Consider the following 23,389-nt stretch of genomic DNA (forward strand, 5'->3'; position numbering starts at 1 on the left):
TAAATACACAACTAAACAAAAACAAAACATCTATCAAATGCAGCTTAAGGCTCAAGAAAGCTTGGAAAGTCTCACATATGGAGTATTCCTCGACATTTAGAATATCCTTTGTGGACCACAATTTCTTTTTTCCTACTGCCTGCAATAAAAGGCAATGCAATTTTTCTGGCCAGCTTAATTCCTTTTTAAAGCAGTTGATGTTAACAGTTTCGTATTACTTGTATTTTGTATCACGTCCAGAATTCTGACGTGACTAAATGTTTTGCAAACTAAGATCTCTAAGTATTATTGTCATTTCTAGAGATGGGAAGGTAGGAAGAGACCACCAGATCAGGTACAGAAAGATCATTTTCTCATGAAGCTTGGTTTCTTTCAGCTCCCAATGGAAAGAGAGCTATAAAATAAAGAATAATTCCCAAATTAATTTCTGAAGTGCAGAGGCATCATTAAAAGTGCTGGCAGATAATTATCATTTGATTTAACAGTGACTTTTTGATCCTGGAGAGCTTAGTGTATTTGAAGGCAACAATCTTTTCCAGTGAGTGTTTTTAGGCATAAAGAAGCTACCTGCTATGTTTGTTAGGTTGTGAAACTTGGTCTCCCGTCTGATTAATACCAGTCAGGGTCACTCCATCAGAAGCTTTCTTCTTTTCTCTTCTACTGAGAGTACGGTTCAGGTCTGCAGACCACTCCTACCAATGAATGCAAAAATGTGATTGAGAAATTCAATTGAACAAATAATCATCACATTTAATTTTCAAACTGAGTTATGGAACATACATCTATAGATACAACACTACCAATAATTACTAAAGATGAGTCGCTCTGAACGTTTCATTTACAAGTCTCATCTATTTCCCACTCCAGCAATGCAAACAGGTATCTGTGCTACTCATAAAATCCCAAAGTTACCTGTACTTCCCTGTTTAGTATACTGAGCCCCTTGAAAAGACTTAAAATACCAGACATCTGGCACACAACTGGAGAGATCAGAAGAGCTGGCCAGTACAGGTATTTAAAAGATGTACTGTGAGGGCTCACAGTTTCAAACAATGCCAAGACATCTGGCTTTAGAAGGTAATGCTAACATTCAATTAAACAAGGTATTGTTAGACAGGGCTTACTTTTCCCTCTCAGATGACATACAAAGAAGAAGCTAATTTAAATCTAAGATTTAAGCCCTTCAGGTACTTCACTCTAGATTTAGTGAAATTCATTATCCTAAAAAGCCATCTGTAGGAGTTAAGGTTCAAACCAACACAAATATTGACAAGACTAATGATGCCACTTGTAGACCCTCCTTGATGTTTTGAACCATTTAAGAGGCAGATGAACCCAACTCCTGCATCAAGTCAAAGTCAAGCTTTGATATCCTGTTATACTATATACACTATACTGATACAAAGCAGGAATCAACAGAAAACAAACTGGATGCAAGTAAATCCCCTATGCTGAGACATACTTCCTCTCAGAAGTCTTAAAGGTAAAAAAAAAGCAAGGAGAGAGTTTGCTATACAAAATATGGCATTTGAGTTAAGTATTTTTGTCAGGAAATAGAAGCTTCAGAGTTGCTATTATTCCTATGCAGCACAGTCAGTCCAGTGCTTTCTGCACAGTTCTTCAAATACCTCATTATTTTAACTTTGTAAAATACATATTGGATTTCTGAGTTACCACAGTTTAAAGACCACTGACCTATGATATCTGCAGTTTACAATGCAATGTCATAGTCATTTGATCATGACTTTTTTACTTACGTCATCCTTGTAGCATGTAAACGAGAAAAAACTTGATTAGGATAACAGTAACAGCAGCATTGCATTTGTTAATTATAATGTTTAAGAAAAAGGATAGTAACTTCCTCACACAGAAGTAACTGTACTTCAGTGTTTCAGGCAAAGAAATTCTACAGTACTGTGATGAATTTTCTTCCTCAAACCTCTAATCTAAAGTTACTCAGCATTTTAAAAACAAGTGCTATTTTCCTTTATGGTTAATAAGAACAGTGAAACACTCCAGAGTTTATGCTCCCAGTCCATTAATTTAGTACCTAGAACTTATTTCAACTAAATCCATGATTCTGGTCCAACTCCTTCCACTTTCAGCCATCATACACAAGTAGTATGATCTGCACTGACACATTTTTGTACTTATTTCTTGTAGGCTATGTTAACAGAGCACTACTTAGAAAAACTCCTTCCTTTTGAAAATGGCATCCAGCAATAAAATGACCAGCTGGGTAAAGGCAACTTTTTTTAATATAGCAGTATTGAATTTTAAATACCAGTTTTCAGATTTTGAACTGTTTGGTTCAGACTTTTTCAGAGTCTTTGCAGCATAGACTACAATTATCTGCTATCAGAAAAGAGATTCAAATTGAAGTTGGACACCAAAGGGGAGAAGTAAAACATAAAGGATAACATATGCAGGTGTCAGAGATGTATCAACTAAATGGCTAACAATTTCACTAATGACTTAAGCTTAAAAAAAGTGACTGTAGTTTTGTAGTTTTTGTAGTTTTATGGTTTACCCATTTTCTCTTTAAACAGATGCTCAATATAATCACCTCCAAAAGTTGTGGGATGAGAAAAGCCCAATGAAAATTGAGATAAGAAAAGTACTATGACTTGTAAAACAAAAAGATTAAGTGCTAGAAACGTGAAGTTAAGAATTACACCAGAAAGAAATATTACAAAAAACAAAGAGAAAAAAAAAAGACAAAACTAATCTGGGGTTTAAGTATTGTGACCTTACCTCAAACTGAGGCCAATTCATTGACATCCCTGGACCCTGATTAGCTCTAAACCACCGCAAGTCTTCCACAGCATCTGCTGTTTTGATATTCTGCTCCAGCTCACGGTAGATATTTTTGTAACTGCAAAACAAATTGGTCTTTTAATTTAGTATAACATTTAGAATCATGGCAAATCCCTAGATGGTTTTTAAAAAAATATTTTAAAGCTCACAGTAGTATGATAAAAAGTTATAGCAAGATAAGCTTTTAAAAATTGACAGACCTGTTAACTGCCTGTAAAAAGGGAAGAGTAGCCCAACAATAAACTTGCTGAAAGTTCACCACACCATAAAATCCTTGTTTACCAGATTTTAAAACTATGACTCTTGTGTAATTTAACTGTCATTAAAAAATATATATACATACAACTGTATTTAAACTACTGAACTGCATTATTGAAGTTTCTTGAATTTCAAAGCTTATCTACAAGACAGTAGAAACTCGTTTTGTGCTATGTCCATAGGACTCTGTGAAAACTTCTGTTTTAATCCAGTGAGAATTGTAAGCAATTATAAAAATAAAACCCTCCAAACTTCAAGCAGAGGTAAATGAGTTAAACATTCTCCTATGCAGGTATAACATCTGCCAACTGCTTTTACTGGTTTGGGTACTCTCTGTTTTTACTAACTGTACTATTTATATCAAACACTGAAAAAGAACCTTACTACTACTTCTTACTCTAGCTGTTTTTCATTAACAAAATAGAAGTCATGTTGCAAGATACAGCTCTAATCCCCTGATCCCAGACCATGGTCCCAGACAATACATTTATATCCAAGCCACCAATATGGTGCAATATGGAACTCAGAGTATTTAAAATTCTCAACACAACAGTCACAAGGATTAAAATACGACACAGAACTGCTATTATATTATTATATATATATATATAGTTAAGATGCTATTATACTCAAGGTAGAGAATTTGTGAAAATCCTTCCAGATCAAATTGCATGAAATTTATAATTAGAATTCGTTAGTCATTAGAATTCATTAGTGCTACATTGTCAAGGAGTTAAAACTTTCTGAAACTACACTTTCACATTTCTCAATTTCTACATAATACTTGATTGCTTTAACATATACACAGTTGGGTTTTTTTCTACACCAGCAGTCATTTCTATGTATTCATCAAAGCAATAAAGAGGCATGTATTTTGAAAAAGACAATACATCATTAGTAGCCATCAGTTAAATTAGCAATGAACTTTAGGTCTACATCTGTAGAAAACATGGCAGGCCATTTTCTGGACTGTGCTCTTTAGTATCAGTGAAGTTAAAAGTCAAATTTTCTTTTCAAGACTAACTATACATTTTTTATCTCTGTCCTAAAAAGAGGCAAAGATAAGGAAACAGATAACTGTAATAGATAACTGCAGCTGTAACTGCTTTTCCCCTTGTTTCACCCTAATAGTTCTGTTCTTTATTTGATACTTATTATGACCACTCCCGGAATTCTAAGTATCTTAAAAGGAAATCATTGCCTCTCCACTCAGTCATTTTATGTGGTCTTCCCCCAACCTTGTCTATTAGGTCAACTATTTCTCATTTATTTCTGTTTTGTAGTTTCCTTTAACCTGATGAAAACTGAATCAAATGGGCAGCAATTCTACAATCTATCTACTCTGAGAGTAAAAGAACCTCTATCTCCCACAGCAGTTCCATAAGAATTTGAAGCAACCCAAAATGGTAATGCTGTCAAAATAAGTGACTTTGCCCTTATCTATTGCTTGCTCTGTTTTTGTTCTTGCCTCTGTATCACCCCCTTTCCTCAATGCCAGCATTAACATTTGTGTGACAGCATAGCAAAGCAGTTTGGGACACTGCTCAGATTAAAACCAAATTCAATTCTTCCTTTTCTCCTTGTACTTAAAGTACTAACCAGAGTGCATGTGACCTCTGCTGTTAGAAGTGGGATGTAAAATACCACCATGGTTACAGCACTCACTGCAATCATTCTGTGTCTGGAGCTCCCTAGCCAAAGTTGAGCTTTCTTGGAATACAGTGAGGGCTCAGGCAGAAAGAATAAAATACAAGACATGCTTGATACGTATGACAGCATAAAGAGCAGACTTTGAAATTAAGATGGACAAGAGTTCAGCACTGGTTAACTTATGGATCTTGATTTTATCCCCAGATTAAGGTAATTTCATTACTGAGCTCTAATATTTTAACAACAAATGTATTGACTACAAATTTCATGCTGTCCTGCACTAATAAATTCTAATTTGTTCTCCAAAAAACATGCAGGACACATAATACACCAAAACCCTCTTTTCCCAACCTTTGATCCAGCATTTTTTGATTCTGAGTGCTGAATCCTTTCTAATTGGAACATATTTGATTATAAAATACCACAAGAATGAAGGTTTGTTGGTTCTGGCAAATGTTAGAGATAGGTGCTAATCTTATTTTAGACAAAACAAAAAATTAATCTCTTTCACTTATACTTTCAAACTGAAGCAACACATTAGAAAGAAATCAGAACTTTGAACTCTGATCTACTTGAAACATTTATTACTTTTTACCCGGAAAAGTAATTTTAAGCTTAAAAAAGTAATTTTTAAGGAAAATAATATTAAGCATTGATTTGAAGTCTTATAGCTTTACCTTGCAACGTTGGACAAGTCAAGGTGTTTCTGAACTTCCAGTAACACTTCTCGGAAGAAACGCAATCGTTTTTCCTCAAACTGCTGGCACTGCTCAAATACCTGCTCCATGTTCTCCATATACTGAGGAGTAGCATTATCTAATTCTTTCAGTGATTTTTCATACTTTTCTTTTGTCTAAGAGTACAAAACCAAACTGTTAGCACCGTATTTTATTACTTCCCTACAATACAGGTTTATCAATGCAGTAATGGCTGAGGTTTAGACCAGGGGTTGCCAAGCTGCAATCTCTTTTCATGACCACTGTACCCACCTTAGGGCACAATGAGAGTCACCCAAGAAAACTGCAGAAACAGTTACAATAAACCTCCAAGCCTCTTCCCTGACTTTTTCACAGAAACCATGACAAATGTTAATGTAGCACTAAAGATAAAAACCAAAGGAGCTACAGAGTAAATCAGAGCAGGAAGTCTTTCAAGTTGCTGAAGGTATTTTAAGATCTTTTAAAGTGCTGTCTTCTCTCCTTCAGTAATTTACATAGTGCACTGTGAGTTATGACCAAAACCCCAAACACTGTGTACATCCTTGTGAACATAAATTGCATATACTGTGAGCTCAGCTAACAGATACAACCTCAGACTCTGCACTCATTTACAGAAGTAGTCCACAGGCAGGAATTAAAAGATCCCAACTGATGGAACATAACATTCCAGATCCCAGAACAGCATTCTCAAAGGAAAAAGACATCCTTGAGGAATCATACATTAAAAAAGCCTCTCAGTAGCAACCCACTGAAGAGATAAAGCAAACTGTGCAACAGAACAGCAGTTATTCAAGTGGATTTTATCAGCTTCATTTTTAAAAAAATGCATTCTGCAGTCAAGAATGACGACATAGTTAGTTGTCAGCAAGTTTTAGGCATCTATCTCTCAGATTCTCAAGTCCTCACTAGTAAATAAGAAGAACTCTGCCCTAGAAGTTTGCTGGGTTACTGTGCTTAGTTCCCTGCTGAAAGTACTTCTATGAAATAGAGGCCATACATTACTCATCTTCAGAGAAGAAAAATTTCGCAAGAGTAAATTCTTGGGAGAAAACTAAAACTTTGGTACAGGATTGCAACTGGCTATGTGAACTGGTGTTGTTCACAGCACATTCAGGAGGAAAAAAGCTTTAAAATGCACAAGCTATAGGTTGGAAAAACCACCAGTATACCTTTAGTACATCTTGTTTGCTTCTCTCCACTTTGTCTTGTAATTTCTTGAGTTGTTCAGGATTTAGTGCTGGGTCAGCTTTGCTGTTTGTTTCTCTGGATATAGCCAGTTTCTCCTCTTTGCAGGCAGCATGGTAAGCTTTCTTTGCAGCTTCCACCTACAAAGGAGATTTGATTATGTGCATCTTGAACAGCCTATAGCAACCATAAAATCTTAGCCATAAAAACATGTTGCAATGAAGAAATGGTCAGGTTTTGTTTCAGGATGATTTCTTTTTTTGGGGGGGGGCGGGGAGGGGTTGGAAATAGTTTTCATTTATGCCAAAGAATGAACAACACATAAGAATCAACCTAAGGAAATTATTAGAACATTCTTTCACCATACAAGAAATGTCACTCACACAGCTTAGAGAAGTATTGAACAGACTCAACAAAAGGGTTACAGAAAGTCCCCAACTAAACACTTTTCCCTCATTCCCATGCTCACCTGCTCCCCCTTCTTCTACCAAACTTTTATTTAAGAATTGTTATATGAAGGGGGGAAAAAAACCACAAACACATTTTCCCTCATTTATTTGAGCAATTCGTAACTTTCAATTGCATGAAATCAGCTACTGTTAAAATGATAGCTTAAATTCCACTTTTTCCAGATTTTCACTGAACTCACCAAGATTAGGAGAGACCAAGAGAAAAATATTTATTTTCAGAAGAGGACAGAAAGCAAGAGATCTTTAAGAGAAAGGAGGGTCCAGCAGAAAGAGTAGGGAGTTTACTCCCTTATAGAGATTTGAAACATTAGTATATTATAACACAGGATATCTAAACATAATCTACTGCTGTACCTCTTTCAGCTTTTTTGCCCAGGGTTTCTGAGCTTTCCTAAATCCATCTTCTGCTTCTTTGGTTTCCTTAAATCCTCCCATCATTTGCTTATGAAAGGCTTCCTTCTGCCAGTTCTTGATTTTTTCAAAATCTTCATTCATCAGTGAACCTTTTACTTCTAGATGTAGTTCACTCACTTTTTCAGCTTCTGACATAAAAGCACACCAAGCCCTTTCTACTGTTCCATACTGTGGGCCTAAACACAACAAAAAGTGTCATTCTCAGTAACCATCACCCACATGGAACTTATATTCCCAAGAAACTACCTGAAACTATTGACTTATATTGACTTGTAAACAGCAATGTTGATGCAAACCTACAAAAGGGAACAAGTTCTTTTCATGTAAATTTAGAGAATTACAAACTTTTAAGCCAGAAAAAATAATATTCATTTAGTCTGGAGTCCTTACCCCTGTACCACAATTCTCAATATTCCACATGTGAGCTCCCCTTTGAACTGCCTTCAGTTTCTCAATGTACTTTTTGAAGGGTGAATAACCGTGGAAGGACAAACTATTGCAGAATATATTAAATAGCATCAGCTTAGCCTTCCATTAGAGCAGTTTCTAGGTCTTTAATTACTAGTCTCTCCCCCACAGTCACATTGTTATTCAGAATCCCTTTTCAAACTGTACTGGTAATTATCTAGAAACAGACAGTTCTCTAGAGCATGACTCCATACTGGAGGCAAGATTCTTCATCTTCAGCAAGAAACAAGCAAACGTGCAAAACAGCAGAGCTTTGCTTGGTTGGGTTTTCATCAAAAAAAGCTTGGTCATTTGTCATATTACTGAGCCTCTTGCAAAGACTCCATTATAGGCTAAAACATACAGTATTTCTACTTCATACTTACCAAAACAAAGATATACAGAAACATTTTTTTCCATTTGAGAAAGTTGTCAGAGTTCAAACTCAGCATTACCTTTCTCCACAAGTTGCTTCCACCTTTTAGCCCATTCAGTGAGCTGCTGAGCATAGCCCTTCTCTATCCGTGCCCGCTCATGAATACAATTCATAAGATCATTGCAAAGTCTGTGGCCATCATCAATTCGTTTTACTGTCCTCTTGTAATTCCCAACCTACCAAGAGACAAACACTTAATTTCTGCTTGAGAGCTCTTAAAACAAGACAAATCTCTAAATAACAAAAATGCTGTAAACCAAGAGTAAGATAATACAGTAGGAAATAATGAATTATGGGATCAGGGTCATTCACCTTAAATCTTAAATCAATGAATCATAAAACCTAATTGCAACAATATAACAAAGGCTACAAGTTCCCCTGAAAAAAAAGTTTGTTAATTTAAAAGTGAAAGCTTTATTATATTTTATTAAGTCTGCAATGTAATTATGAGCTGTCACCACAATTGTTCTGCATTATTATTTCTTGGTAATATTCTAAATAGTGGAGAAAATTAAGAGAAATAATAGAGTATTTACTTCCCTCTTCAATGTTTATTATCAAGTACCCAATACCTTAAATTTATGCTGTGTTTAATCTTTCAGGATTAACAGAACTGCAGAGACATGCAAAGAAGAATTGCAACATCTCTATCAACCATAATAATACTTTTTAAGAATGAAGTCACTGCTGACAAACCAGATAGCAATTATTTCCAAAGGATACTCTAGAATTTAATGTGTAAAGATACTGACAGAACAACATGGAGTTACCATACTTAGAATTGTAAATACTAAAGAAAAAAACCCACAGTTGCTCAACGTACAAGCTACAATAAAATGAGGATATGGAGCAAAATGCACACTATATAATGAACATCCATTATATAATTAACACTCCCCTTTCACTCTTGTGCACACACCAACATGGAATAACAAATCTCAATGTCTGAAAGGAAGAAAAGGCTTATTACACTGCTCCACAGTAACATTTCCACCGAATTCAAGGTCACTCAGGTTGGCCCTTATAAACATTAAACAAGACCTAAGAACTCTGTTAAGAGAACTTGCACAGCCTATTAAACATCACAGCCAGTTTCTTATCTGCCCTGACCACCTGACTGAAAAACAAAGATTAGCAGCAAGGCATGAGATTAAATATTCAAATACTCAAAGAGCATTAGTCATTCTTACATTTGAATCATATCTGCTTCACATCTGACCTAGAGGAAAACATCCAACTTTTAGGTTCACATTTATTCAGATTTTTGTCAGCAGATGTACATGCAAGCCATTTGCTTGAGAAAAATGGTATACAGGGAAATACTCTTAAAAAGGGGGGAAAAAATCCCTATATTAACTACTGGAGGAATAAATAACTATACCGATAAATATAGACATATGCTAGGCCTTGTCATTAAATCTGGGAAAAAAATAAAATTAAAACCATCAATGACAAAAACATTTCTCTTACTGGCTTCAAAGAATTCATTTGAGCATGTTTTTTGGTTTGGACTAGATTCACTTCAACAGATCAAAGGAATTTAGTTAGCATCTAAGTAAGGCATTAGTTAGCAGTCACTGATTTGTCTAAATCATGTAAACAAATGCATAAACACACCCCCTGCAGATTTAAACAAAAGCCACAATGTAACCGATGATAAGAAGCTACCAGAGAGAGTCAATGCATCCATGCCAACTGATTGCATCTATTACCAAGAAAGCATGAAAAATAACCTTCTATTTTCAGGAGAAATGGAAATGGAGAAGTAGGCAGTTATACATATGTAATCAAAGTGTTAAGGGAATTAAATTCCTCCAAGAATATCTACAGTCTTTGTAATGGAAGACAAATCATTCATCTGCTCAGAATTACTCCAGCTGTAGGTTCACAGTTGAGCAGACTTTCAAAACAGGTTATGGTAGCTTGGCACAACTACTGAAGCCTTATATTAGCATCAATTTGTGTCTCCAGTTATGTGCCCGGGGATTTATGTCCACAGCACAAACACTTCCTTTCATACATTTTCACTATTAAATTAGCATTTTAAATGCTAATATTGAACGAGAGCTGGCTGCCTTGTGGTATGATTAATCTCTTCATTCTGAGCAAACTCCAACCTCATGCTAATATCCAGCAGTTGCCAAATTTCAGGCAGGTATTCAGACGACTGAACTGAGCTTACCTGTGATGGTCCATTCACTGTTACCACAAAAGGGCACCTTTAAAGAGCTGCGTGCACACCACAGATAATTCACCCCCACTGCCTCCTCCTCCTCACAGGACTGAAGGAACTCAGCATCACAGTTTAGAATCAGTATAAACAGGAACCACCAGGCCTACAATGCTAGAAAATAACCTGGTATTGCAAAGCCTTTTACACTGAAATTTGCCCTATGAGGAATGCTAGAATTTTGGAAATAGAGCATTTTTCCTGTGTTCCATGACAGAGAACATAAGTTATATAACTTGGGATGTAACATTTTGGAAACCCAGTGGTTTCTTTCAAAATTGCATTTTAAGTTAGGGACACTGCAATGACACATTTTAGAGATGTGGAATGTGCACCCTGTCACTGCAGGACACAAGATTTGAGACATAAGGTCCTTAAGCCAAATATAGGGAAAAGAATTTCAGTTTTTATGTGGTCAAGGAACTACTAGATTAACTGTAGATAGATTAAAACAATAAATGAAAAACTTAGCAACACACTCAAGACACTGTGAACGCTGAAAAACATGTTACACATTGTTTATTCAAAACTTTTTTCTCCAGTTTCTGAGGTAAATGGCAAACATTCTGCAAGACCTCCCCCTTTCCCCTTCACAAGAAATAATCGAGCAAATTAAAAATGAAGAATTCTTTTATTTGTAGCAACTGACCAGGAACAACACAAGCAAAAAAATCCTGTGCATCTTTGTTTCAGTCAGAGCCATTTTACATAATGATTGGCAATTTTCAGATTTCTCAATTAGTTCTGTACAGTACATGAACATACATGATTTTGCTAGTTAAAATTATTTCCTGATTATTCTGAGCATTAGGCTATTTCCTGTTAAGCAGACAACTAAGACATGAACGAAGTTAAGACATGAAGTTTAAATTTTCATGTCCTACAAATAAAATATTTGTTTCAGAAAAGTAAATTGTAAGATTACAAACTTTCTCACCATTTAAAGAAGAAAAATAGATATTTAAAAACTATATCCCACTTTCATTTTATCATCAACACTACATCCGTCTGAGAGTTTATTATATGACATCAAATTCAGTTTCTGTTTACCCTTAGTTGTCAGAAACACTTCAAAAGGAAATAACCAAGTTTATTTCTTAAAAATATCACCACAATGGTCACTTTTTTTGATGCAATCAGTTAATTCTGGGAAAATTGTGATTCATACTTTTGTGTCACTCTCCTTACCTGTTCTAATTTGAACTAATCGTCAGTTTTTCCACTGCAAAAAACACTGATCTTTCTTACTAATAAACTTCAGTTGATTCTATTTTGTCCCATTTCTCTCTACAGGCATTAGAGATGCCTTCAGGTCTCCAGCTAGCTTAACCAAGACTGCGTTCCTTTTGATTTTATAACTTCTTCTCAGGCATGAGCACAGAAATGTCACTTCAAATCCTCTGCCAAACCTAAGATTTAGGGAATCTGTAACATCCCTAAAAACCACAGAGGCACCCTCTGATGAGGCACTGATCATCCTATAGCTGGCAGTGCAGGCAGCTTTCCTTACACCAAGGGAGCCAAGCAATGTCACTGATAGGATCTTTAGTGGGGATATCTGAAGAGTTTACAACCTCATTATTCTACAATTTCACAGCACTAAACACAAAGAATCTTAAATTATGTAGGCTCCTTTCCCTCAACTGTTAAGACTTTTTTTATTCTTATTTTATTGAGCAGCACAAAAGCCTAGAGCACTAAACACACTTTGCAAGTTTTTCTGATACACTGAGAGAAAAAAGAAGAATATTTTCATTTGTTAGCAGCCCAGAAGGTGGCAAACGTTCAGCTATTGCTAAACTCCTGTTAGGTAATTTCAGCACACCATGATAAACATTATACCACAAATACTTCGGGAGTTTCAAATGCCTGAAGATAGATTTGATGTCAACTCTTTTCCAAGCTTGCAGAGCTTATTCATAGCAAGTCAGCCTTTATGAAATGGAACCATTCAAAAGAAAGTCAACAAGGGTATTTTTAGGGGCAAATACTCCTAGGCATGACATAGAATAATAAGCTTTAAAGGTTCATAGTCAAACCCACACATACCAACGGCCAACATGGGGACACACTATTTCCAGCATTCCATTTAACCATGAGAAAAATTTCTTTCCAGCTACGTCAAACGGGAAGTTTCCAAACTTTTCAACCAGCATTAACATCTACAACCACTGTGTGGTTTTTATAAATAGGAAAAATGATCTTGGTGCATAATTAGCACATACAGTCCAAGTACTTATGAGTACTAGCTCTGAGTAAGTTTAAGTTTATGCATATAAATTCACCCCTGGTTACAAGAAAAATCCTGAGGAAGCTCTTAAACACACAAAATCTTAAGCCAAACACACCAGTAAAGCAAACACTGGGAATATAAATGAAAAATATTCCATTGCTCAAAGTTAGGAGGAGTTTTAAAAAATGACTATGTGACAGGAATCTACTATTGCAGAGTCCAAATATTTTTTATCCAGAGTGTTACATTTGTACCTTGCTTTGGTTGGTTGGTGTTTTTATTTGGGGTAGGGGTTTTTCAGTGGCTTGTTTTGTTGTTTTTTTTTTAATATGGTTAGGAGGGGGCAGGGGACAATGGTAACACAAACAGAGGCCAAATTTGATTCATCCATACTACACAGGGGATCAACTTCTACTGTGTGAGGTCTTATATTGCTAATGATTCTCAGCAAATCCTTCAGAATGCAACAAAAGCCCTGTGTTCAGAACTTCAAAATGCACACCAGGTCCTGTCCTCCAAGGGAATCACTCACAGGGCTGAACTAATCCCAGCTGCAGGTTTAGCAGCTGTTCAGAGTGACTTTTTCTGTTTGGGTAAGTAGGTGTTTGAACCACCCCTGCAATAAATGGGCTCCATATTGCTGATGTTAGCAGAAAGGGAGATAAGGAAGCACACCTAGGGGATGAGGAGCACACAGTCTCTGAGGGACTTAGAGCTCATTTAAAATTGCCTCCACAAGCAGGGTAGCTGCTCCTTTTGATGTCTTACCTTGCAAGATATGCATACACTTCCACTTTGATCTCCAGGAACACTCACTCACTGGCTTTCTTACCTTCACAGGTATGTAACTGAACAAGAGCATTGGTCTCATCTTGCCCAAGGCATTTTTCTTTTAATATATCCCTGATAGTGATTACCAAGCATAAGGCTGGAACTTAATAAACAGAAAGCAAACTTTATGATGCATTTTGTTAATTATTAATATAACAAATTCCTTCATGAGCATTCCAAAACTACTCCAAGCAGGACAAGGCCAATAGGTCTCATGCCCACTTCTCATGTTTAACTAAAGCAACACAGTGTTGGAAGTAACCAGTTTTGCCACAGTCTGTTTCTGGATGCAGAAAGTGCCCTAAATGATTATGATGCATTTACAGCAATCATGCAAATGCTTAGACTCCATATGATAGATAAGAAAGAAACAGAAAGGCTTTCAAACTGTATGTTTTCCACTTTCCCTTGGAAAAGCTGCTGCCACCCTGCTTCAGGCTATCAGCAACAACCTTTGATTACCCAAGGCACATCATCCTTGTCAGCTAAATAACACAGAGGAAGGAATTTCTTCCTGGAGCATATCAACAAGATTCCTCAGTCTCTAGGATTTCTGCACCCAGAGAGTTATGAGCTTAACCAGACACATCAAGGCACATTGAGGCTTGACAGAAAAATAAATTAGGAGAGTGAAACTTCAATTTCTTACGTAATTTAAGACACTGCAACAACTGAAACTTTGATGAAATCTTCCACTGTTATTGTGGGAATTACCCTTCAGAAAGTGTTTTCTCAATATATTGCAGTTCTTTGTTCTCTAAGCAACCTATATTAAAACATGTACGAAATTCTCTGACTCCTAAAGTACTTTTATTGACTAAACACCCGAAGAAATTAGAGGAAAGGAAAAAGACTTGTTCTATTGAAAAGGATTAGTCATCCTGATAGAAGACAAAATGCCTTATAGTAATATCTTGGGTTTACCAAATATTAAAAAAGCCCTTCAATTTCGTTATGAAAGCTGCTGCTATTTCTTTGGCACACTTAACAAACATGTATAATATTGAAAGCCTGGTTTTTTTCAGTCATATCAGCTGTTCTGATACAAGATACTACTTCTGCCTAAGCCTTGACCTACCCACATTTTTTGACTCCCAGATCTACAGTAAGCCATCACCATGAACACAAGTCCAAACAGCAACTTCTCCAATTCCCTTTCAACAAGACAGCAATTTCCCAACCATAAATCAGAGCCTGATAAGGTATCTGTGTTGTAATAAAAAATACTAACCTTTAGAGGAAACAAGTTACTATTCGTATTGTATTTCCAGCATTGAGCTTAACTCTCAGTGCTGGAGCTGGAAATTTCCATGAACAGTATTGAAATAGCAACTGAATTAAAAAAAAAACTTAACAGATGAAGTAATCTGCATTGAACTGCTCCATGGACAGTCTGAGCATATGCAACCAGACAAGGTTAGAGCAGCAAATCTACTACCAGGCAACTACAGACTCTAGATACACATTTTTTAGTAAGAAACCATAGCAAAGGCAGTGACAGCTCCAAAAGAAACCAAAGCCTTCTAGAGTCAGAAAACTGATAGAAAACAAAGTGTTTAATGTCCTAAAGACAATGAAATTTCTGTCAACAGCAATGGAAAAAGCTTTGAAATTCACTTAACATTTTATAAGGTACAGTTCTCATCAGCTCATCAGAACAACCAACTTTCAACAACTAAAAGTATTTTAGTTTCAATAGGCATACAGTGAGCAAAAAACAGCTTTCACAGCCAGTTTTTCAGCTAGGTCCTGCAGCCAGCCACCTCACTCTTTCCTAAACGCCTTTAAGAAAAAGATGGGCTTTGCAGCACAGTTCAAAAGTAATTAAATTTGAGCTATTTTGGAGTGCAAGGGAACAAACGCTAAAGCTCACCCTGCCAAAATGTCACTTCTATGCCACATACAAGCTCAAATACATTCACTGCTTTCAGCTGGGGCAATAAAACATACCAAGGTGGCTTTTAACAAACTGCAAGCTGACCCTAAAACCAAAGCAAAAACTTACTTTGTCAAAAATCTTGAAAAGATTTTACTCTTTAACAAGAGTATAAATGTCAGAATCCATAGTAACAAAAAAACTTCCAAATTGATTAGGAGTTCTTCCTGTGACCTGAGGCATCAAGCACTCAGCTGGCATTCCAGAGGCACCACATCTTTTCTAATCAAATCAAATTAAACACATTGATCTAAGCTGTTTAACCCTTTTGAGAAAGATTAAGACTAGAATTCAAAGTTGCAGTCTTCAGAAACATAATAATCATACAGACATTAGACTAAATAGCAGTCAAATTTAGTTTGGATAGATGACTCCAAACCAGAAGTATAATGGAATGGTTTGAATTGGAAGGGATCTTAAAGATCATCTCCGTCCAACCCCCTGCCATGGGCAGGGACACCTTCCACTATCCCAGATTGCTCAGAGCCCCATCCAGCCTGGCCTTGGACACTGCCAGGGATGGGGCAGCCACAGCTTCTCTGGGAAACCTGTGCCAGGGCCTCAGCACCCTCACAGGGAACAATTTCTTCCCAATATCCAATATATCCCTGCTCTGTGTCAGTGTGAAGCCATTGCCCCTTGTCCTGTCACTGCAGGCCCTTGTCAAGAGTCTCTCTCCATCTTTCCTGTGGCTCCCTTCAGGCACTGGAAGGCCACAGTGAGGTCACCCCAAAGCCTTCTCCTCTCCAGGCTGAACAATCCCAATTCCCTGAGCCTTTCCTCCCAGCAGAGCTGCTCCATCCCTCTGATCCCTTGGTGTCCCTGCTCTGTCGTGGCTCCAGCAGCTCCCTGTCCTTGCTGTGCTGGCCCAGGGCTGGGTGCAGCCCTGCAGGGGGGTCTCAGCAGAGCGGGGCAGAGGGGCAGAATCCCCCCTCCCCTGCTGCCCTGGGGCTCTGGGTGCAGCCCAGCACAGGGGGGTTCTGGGCTGGGGCAGGGCCAGCTCTCACCCACAGCACCCCCAAGCCCTTCTGCCAGGGCTGCTCCCTCTGCTCATCCCCAGCCTGGATCCATCCCACACAGGGATGTGCCCAACACAGGGGCAGCACCAGCACCTGGTCTGGTTAAACCTCATCAGATTCCCATGGGCCACTGCTCAACTTTGTCCAGGTCCCTTTGGATTGTCACTGCACCCTCAGTGTGTTGCCATCAGCAAAGCTGCTGAGGGTGCCCTCCATCCCTCTCTGCCATCAATGAAAATATAAACTAACACTGGTCCCAGTACAGACCCCTGAGGGACACCACTTGTAACTGGCATCCATTGGGATTCTGAGCCATTGACTGCTTCCCTCTGGATGCAACGACCCAAGTAATTCATTTTCCATCCAGCAATCCACCCAGAGAATCCACATCTCCCCAGTCTGGAGAGAAGGATGTTGTGTGGGACCATGTCAAAGGCTCTACAGCAATCCGCAAAAACAACACCTGTACTTTCCCCTTGTTCACTGATGGAGGTACTCCACTGGAAAAGGCCACAAGATTTGTCATTCCTGATTTGTCCTTAATTGTCTCAAATCACCTCCCTGTCCTCCTTGTGCCTTATCAGAGCTTCTAAGAGAATCTGTCCTATGACCTTCCCAAGTACAGAGGTGAGTTTGACAGTCAGTAATTCCCAGGGTCCTCCTTCCTACCCCTTTAAAAGACAGGTACAATGTTTCACTCTTTCCCATCACCTGGAATTTCACCTGATTGCCATGGCTTTCCAAGTATCATTTTAACAACAAAGAATAATCTTTGTGGTTATATATCAAAAAAGAGAAAGTATAGAAAACCCTATAAGGAAACCAACTGATTGCTGTACAGAAGTGTAACATTTCCTTATCCAAGGATAAAGAAAGGTATGCTCATGCATTATACATTAGTCTACTCACATTGCTTATGAAACAGACTGCAGTCCTGACCTTTGGGAAAGAATACACAGACAATTCCAAGGAAACAGACTTAAGTAGTGGTGTTTACAAAATGATGTAAAATAAGTTACCAATAGCACAAACACTAATAAGCATAAAATACATTTAAACAGACTTTCATGAAGGCCCCCACTTAAGGTAATTGCCATTTCTGATCATCCTTTATTGGATTGAATTCTCTGAGCTCAAATTTGTCCAAACATAATCATCCTAGTTTACAGAAAATTTCATTCTTATTCATTCAGCTTTCATGCTTCTAGTCATGATTATTTGATGGAAGACAACAGCTTGGTACAGAACAGCCAGCCAGAAATCAGATTCTGCTGCCAAGTATACAATGCCCAACACACATCAACACATCCCTTTTGGTCCAGAATTCTTTTTTTCCTGACTGCCTCCTTATTTTATTTTGAAACACTTCTAGCAAGGAAGCCTGCTCAGGAAGTTGCCTCAGCACAAAACAAACCACACAGTAAAACTGAGCCCTCTGAAGATCAGGTAGCCCACTCCCCTGCTCAAAGCACGTGTGATAGCTCAGGATCACAGCCAGTTGAGAGACACCTCCAAGAGCAGTAGTTCCAGGGTCCTCCTTCCTACCCCTTTTAAAGACAGGTACAATGTTTCACTCTTTCCTATCACCTGGAATTTCACCTGATTGCTATGGCTTTTCCAAGTACCGTTTTAACAACAAAGAACAATCTTTGTGGTTATACATCAAACGGTCCCACAGCCTGTCTGCAGTCATCCTGCAGAGTTCCCCTACAACAAAAAGGGTCAAGGCTTAGAGTACAGTGCTTTTAAAAGAACTCCTTTATAAATAAGACAGGCATATTTAACATAATAGTAAATAAGTCTCCTCAAAAACCTGTACTTATCTGCTCAGCCAGAACCTCACTAGCATTAGGTCTTTTAGAAAACACTGAAAAAACATGGGAGATCTGCATCAAAATGCAATATGCTGTCACCACAAACAGCACAGTTTAGTAGTCTAGAAAAGCTTACATTTCAAAGGAAGTACAGTATCAGGTCACCAAAATCAAGCTGTCAAACACAGGTCTCTGGTAAATTCAGACAGGTTCCCCCGAGGCATTTTCATGTTTGCTGTAGGTCAAACTCAAAAGAGCTCCCTCTCAAATGGTAGGAGTTTGTCCTACTGAATACAGCTAATTTGGACAGTGTACTTACCTCCAAATGTGTCAGTATTGACACTGCCAAACCTTTCTTTTTGCTTGAAGGAAAAGACTTGTTTTTGTACAAGTATTTCTTCTTTATGAAGTTTCCTTTCTTTAAAGCTTAAATTATCACAGCATCTGAAAGTCTCTGTCAGATTGGGGCAGCACAAAGTACTGATATTACAAAGTGCTTTCTATTATCTTTCTGTATGTATGCTTTTACACTGAGATGAGAATAACTTGTCTCAAAAATATTTATACTTATATCCAGATACAAATGGGAGACAGGCAGTACATCCACACAGTATTTTACTTTTGCAATTTATGTACATTTACAGCAGCTTGGAACAGTTACCTCAGATTTAACATTGATCATTTTAAAAGCTACTCACACATGGCCTTCCTTGACAATAAAAACTGACAAAGGTTCAATTCTGAATTCCATGCCCTACCCAAATGGATGATCCTCAAGTTCATTAAAGCCCTGGACAGAAATAGGTCAAAATCCAAAAGGTAATTTCTGCCCTGAAGGCTGTTTCTGCAGATCACAATAACCAACGTGTCTTGTATTGCAGCTCTCTCCACAATTTACAGTCCACAAAAATCAGATTTTCTACAGTATGAATAAAAGATAAAATCAAAATATTGAATAAAACATTTGGATTACCTCCCAGAAGCTATCACTAGAAACTTCTACTCCAACGGAATCATCATATGAGCCAGACATTGCTATGTATGAAGAGCTTGTAAGTATTCAGAGCTTAAACACCTTCAGAATCTGTAAAAACAGAAAAAAACCCACATTTATGAGCATTATTAATGAAGTGGAGTTATGAACTTATGAAAAAAAATTATGTTAAGCAACTTCATTCAATATTTTGCTATCTAGAGATGCCAGAGGGCATTTTGGAACAGAAAACTTCTACCACACAGTTTGCGGCTCTTATCATGACATAGGTTGTCCAGAAAACACTCAATGCATCTGATCATATCACATTTCACTAGACTCTTGAGTTTATTTAATGGTAAAGTTTCCTATCACAACCAAAAGAAAAGATTGAGCAGCAAGATGCTTACTCATTAACTATTCCACTTTCAAAGCATTCCTAAGAGACAAGCAGCTGACCTTTGCTTTTGCAACAATAACCTGCACTGATTCCTATTCCTTTTCCACTGGAAATCTGTGTTATGCAATGAAACCCACTGGAAATATTGAAGGCCAAAATTTGTTGATTTAAAGAAAAATAAATGTCTTCTTGTCATTGTTCTATTTCAGCAAAACAAACAAACAGAAAACCCATCAGATCTGAATTCTGAGTTTTATTAGAAATAAGTAATTAACAACTCAGGCATTTTCACTTTTATAGACAAAGCTGGAAGGAAGAAAAATATAATCTCTCCTCATCAAAGCAGGTAACTTTATGAATCACTGGTATGAAAAAGGTTACGGTTACCCTAAGCTAACATGCAAGATTAACATCAAAAACATTACTGAGACAAAAATCCAGGCACTTGCATCCATAAATGTAGCTTGTGGGCTGGAGACCAAGAGGTAGGAGAGAAAGGAAACAGCTGCCTCCCAAAACACACACACACACAAATCCCTGTCCAATCTCTGCAGATACTTCACCAAGTTCTCCTGTTTGGATTTCTCCTGCCAAGTTTATCTCTAACTACTACCAAGGATACATACAGGTAAACAGATTTTACCACCCCTTGTGGGATGAATACTTTTACAGTAGACTGTAAGTTGAAGCTCCCTTTCATTTTTTTGCCTTGTCAATTCTGCTTCCCTTAAAGTACCATGGCCCCTTCAAAACAGGGCAGAAAACATCTCCAAACCTGACCTTGCTGCCCAGTGGTTATGACAAACTGCTGAGAGACATGGCATTGAAAGCCACCCAGGCAAGCAGAATTCAACACTAAATTAGCATTTCTGGGATACACTGAAAATAGCAGTGCCATAAGGGTAGACACTTGCTCATAACAAAACCCAGCTACTGAAACAAAACAGTTCTTTGGGCAGTTGCAGCACAAACACAAAGTTACTCTGGCTGGGAGGACAAGATGTTTCTCCTTATCAGCTTCTCATCCAATTCATTTACGTAATGCAATTCACAAAAAGCTTACATAACCTTAACACTGAATATGAAACTAAAAATCACAACAGGAACATCAATTGTTAGAATTTTATTTTTAAAAGACAGCCAAAATATAAGAAGGGTTCTGCAAAATGGCAAATTAGAAAGGAAAATCACATAGAGGTAAATTATTTTTACATGTTAGTGTAACAACCTTCATATTATAAGTAATTTAAAAAAAACCCTCAGCTTTTCCACCTGTGCTTTTACTGAGCCAAGAGGGAAAAATTAAACATTATTCAACTGTCAGTTTCTCTAGCAGCATCTTTACATGGAATGTGTTCTTTCCAGATAAATTTTGTCCCTTGCAATTTTTACAATACATTAAGGTAAGCAAAGATCATATTTTAAGTATTTGCATTTTTTCATGTCCTTTTTTAGACAGCTGTAAGCAGCATAAGGAGGAAACCAAAGTGCAGTAAGCTTGCAACTAACTGGACCAATTCATAAGACTAGTTTAAAATTAAACAGCCAAGCATGCCATGCAGAACAAGGGAGGAATGAGGTTCCAAAGGTCGTCAGGAAGGGTTAGGGCAGATTTTCTCCACTACACCAACATCTTTCCACTGCAGTGCTCACTGCCATTTGGAAGAGATCTGGCAGACAGTTGTAGAGTTCAGCATCTTGGAAAAAGAAATCCTGAAGTATAAACTTAAAGGAAAGTTTCAGCCTATCCTATCCAGTCATCCATCCCACTCTCCCAAACCATACTAGCAGTATTTTCCCCCTCCAATTACAGATAAAAAAAGACAATGAAAGTGCTGAAGTAATAATAAAGTGTCCACTTACCTTTAACAAAATAGCTTAAACTATACCATTCCTGCAAATTTACTCTGCTAAGTTACATGGAAAGACTGAAAAAGCTCAAACACAGGAACATTTTCTTAAATGAATGAACAGGTTGTGGTGACTGGGTTTTTTAAAAAAAACCCTTTCATTCCTCCTCAACTAGAACTACATAGTACATGGAGTTATCCTTTTTTTCCATAGAAGCATGAAAACGATCAGCACTCAGAAAACACTGATGGAATTAAGGTTTGAATACGCCAAATACTATGCTGTGAGAAAGTATGAGCAAGCGTATTTAGGGAAATATTGTGAAGTCATAGCAACAACTGGTACAGAAAAACACTATTTTTACAGCCCTACTTAAAAATAAACTGTATACTGAGATAGGAACATTAAGTGGTATGAGTCATGCTACCCTCACAAAACAGAATTATTACAGAAGCCAGGCCTTTAGCACATTTTTTGTCAGGGTTTGGTCCTCCCATCCTCCAAGTGAATTTCCAGAGGTTTCACAAGTAAAGTTCATTGCACTTTCTTTTTTTTTTTTTTTTTGCAAAGTCTTCCATTTCACTATAAAAGTAAACTTACAAACAACTCCAGCCGTCAGGTAAAATCTAGAACATTTAGATGGGTACAACAAGAAAAATGAGCTCTGCACAGATTTTCCACAAGTGATCACCTGCATCCCACAAAGCTGGATTGCAGCAGAACCAATAACTCCATAGGAAAGCACAGAGCCCACATCCACTTCCTATATTCTCACAACAGTTTGGCTTCATCCACTCTTTTGCTTCTCATTCCACAACTCCAGATCCATCTCTTTAGTGCCTGTCCCCCAACTGCTAAGCACACAGCAGCACAGTACTGCAGTCACCAAAAAAAGCAGCCCAGAGAAAACCTTACCAGTTCAGAGCCCTTGCTGCCTTTTATCACAAGCACACTTTAGCCACGAGAGCTTATATAGGCTAAAAATAAACCACAGAGAACTGCAGAAAGTAACTCCATCCTAAACAGCACATACTGTAATAGCTACGGAAATGATGCAAACACACAAGGCTCCAGGTTCTTGGCCCTGGCTTTTAAGCAATTCTTGTAAATTAGGATACATTGATCTTTGACACAAGGAAATGGACCATAATAAATAAATGTGGCTTTTTTTTTTTTTTTTTAAAGCTTCCTCTTAAGGAACATTCTAGCCATGCTTTATGCTAAAGACCTTGAATTTCTTCCTCACTGCTCCTGCCCCACTGTGTGAAAAGAAGTGCTATAAACATCCTGAGGGCTTAACACAAGGATTTTAGAAAATATTAACTAATAGTGAGCAAGCAGACCTTCAAACCAGCTGAACACAAGATGCTGCCTCTGCTCTCAAGAAGTTGGCTTTGATATTACTTTGAAAGCAATTTGCAAAATTCCTTGCTTTGTTCATGTTGAAACACTTGGTTTTTTTTTTTTCCTGTGCAGACTATTAAGGAGCTAAAATAATCCAGTGAATCCCAAAATTTCTCTTAAGGGATTTTTCAACATGAAGATGGAGAAAAGCTTTTAAAGAAATCCTTGAGTTAAACCCCCTTTGGCTTTTAATAACAAATAACTTTGATGAACTCTTACTGTGAAAAAGGTAGGGTTGTTTAAAGTGAGATTTTAACATTCTGATTTCTTTTGGAAGATTATGTTCATTTTGAAGATATATT

General features: G+C 37.5%; 1 protein-coding gene across 8 annotated transcripts in view; it reads right to left on the reverse strand.

Annotated features, from left to right (window-relative positions):
- PACSIN2 (protein kinase C and casein kinase substrate in neurons 2) overlaps nucleotides 1-23,389 on the reverse strand; it is a 53,142-nt gene that overhangs the window by 6,175 nt on the left and 23,578 nt on the right. For 6 of the 8 annotated variants that reach the window (XM_014881212.2, XM_014881203.2, XM_014881193.2 and 3 more), the window contains exons 2-8: nucleotides 19,433-19,543; nucleotides 8,416-8,572; nucleotides 7,454-7,689; nucleotides 6,614-6,769; nucleotides 5,403-5,578; nucleotides 2,755-2,875; nucleotides 568-692 (exon numbers count right to left, since the gene is read on the reverse strand). In XM_014881212.2, the coding sequence (XP_014736698.2) occupies nucleotides 568-692; nucleotides 2,755-2,875; nucleotides 5,403-5,578; nucleotides 6,614-6,769; nucleotides 7,454-7,689; nucleotides 8,416-8,572; nucleotides 19,433-19,492 (1,031 nt within the window). In that variant the 5' untranslated portion in view covers nucleotides 19,493-19,543. Of the gene's footprint in view, nucleotides 1-567; nucleotides 693-2,754; nucleotides 2,876-5,402; nucleotides 5,579-6,613; nucleotides 6,770-7,453; nucleotides 7,690-8,415; nucleotides 8,573-19,432; nucleotides 19,544-21,695; nucleotides 21,984-23,389 lie in introns of those variants that run through there. The other 2 variants (XM_088164790.1, XM_088164788.1) reach the window with 1 other exon arrangement.

Source organism: Sturnus vulgaris, chromosome 5, assembly GCF_052056855.1.
Source record: "Sturnus vulgaris isolate bStuVul1 chromosome 5, bStuVul1.hap1, whole genome shotgun sequence".
Classification (NCBI taxonomy): Eukaryota; Metazoa; Chordata; class Aves; order Passeriformes; family Sturnidae; genus Sturnus; species Sturnus vulgaris.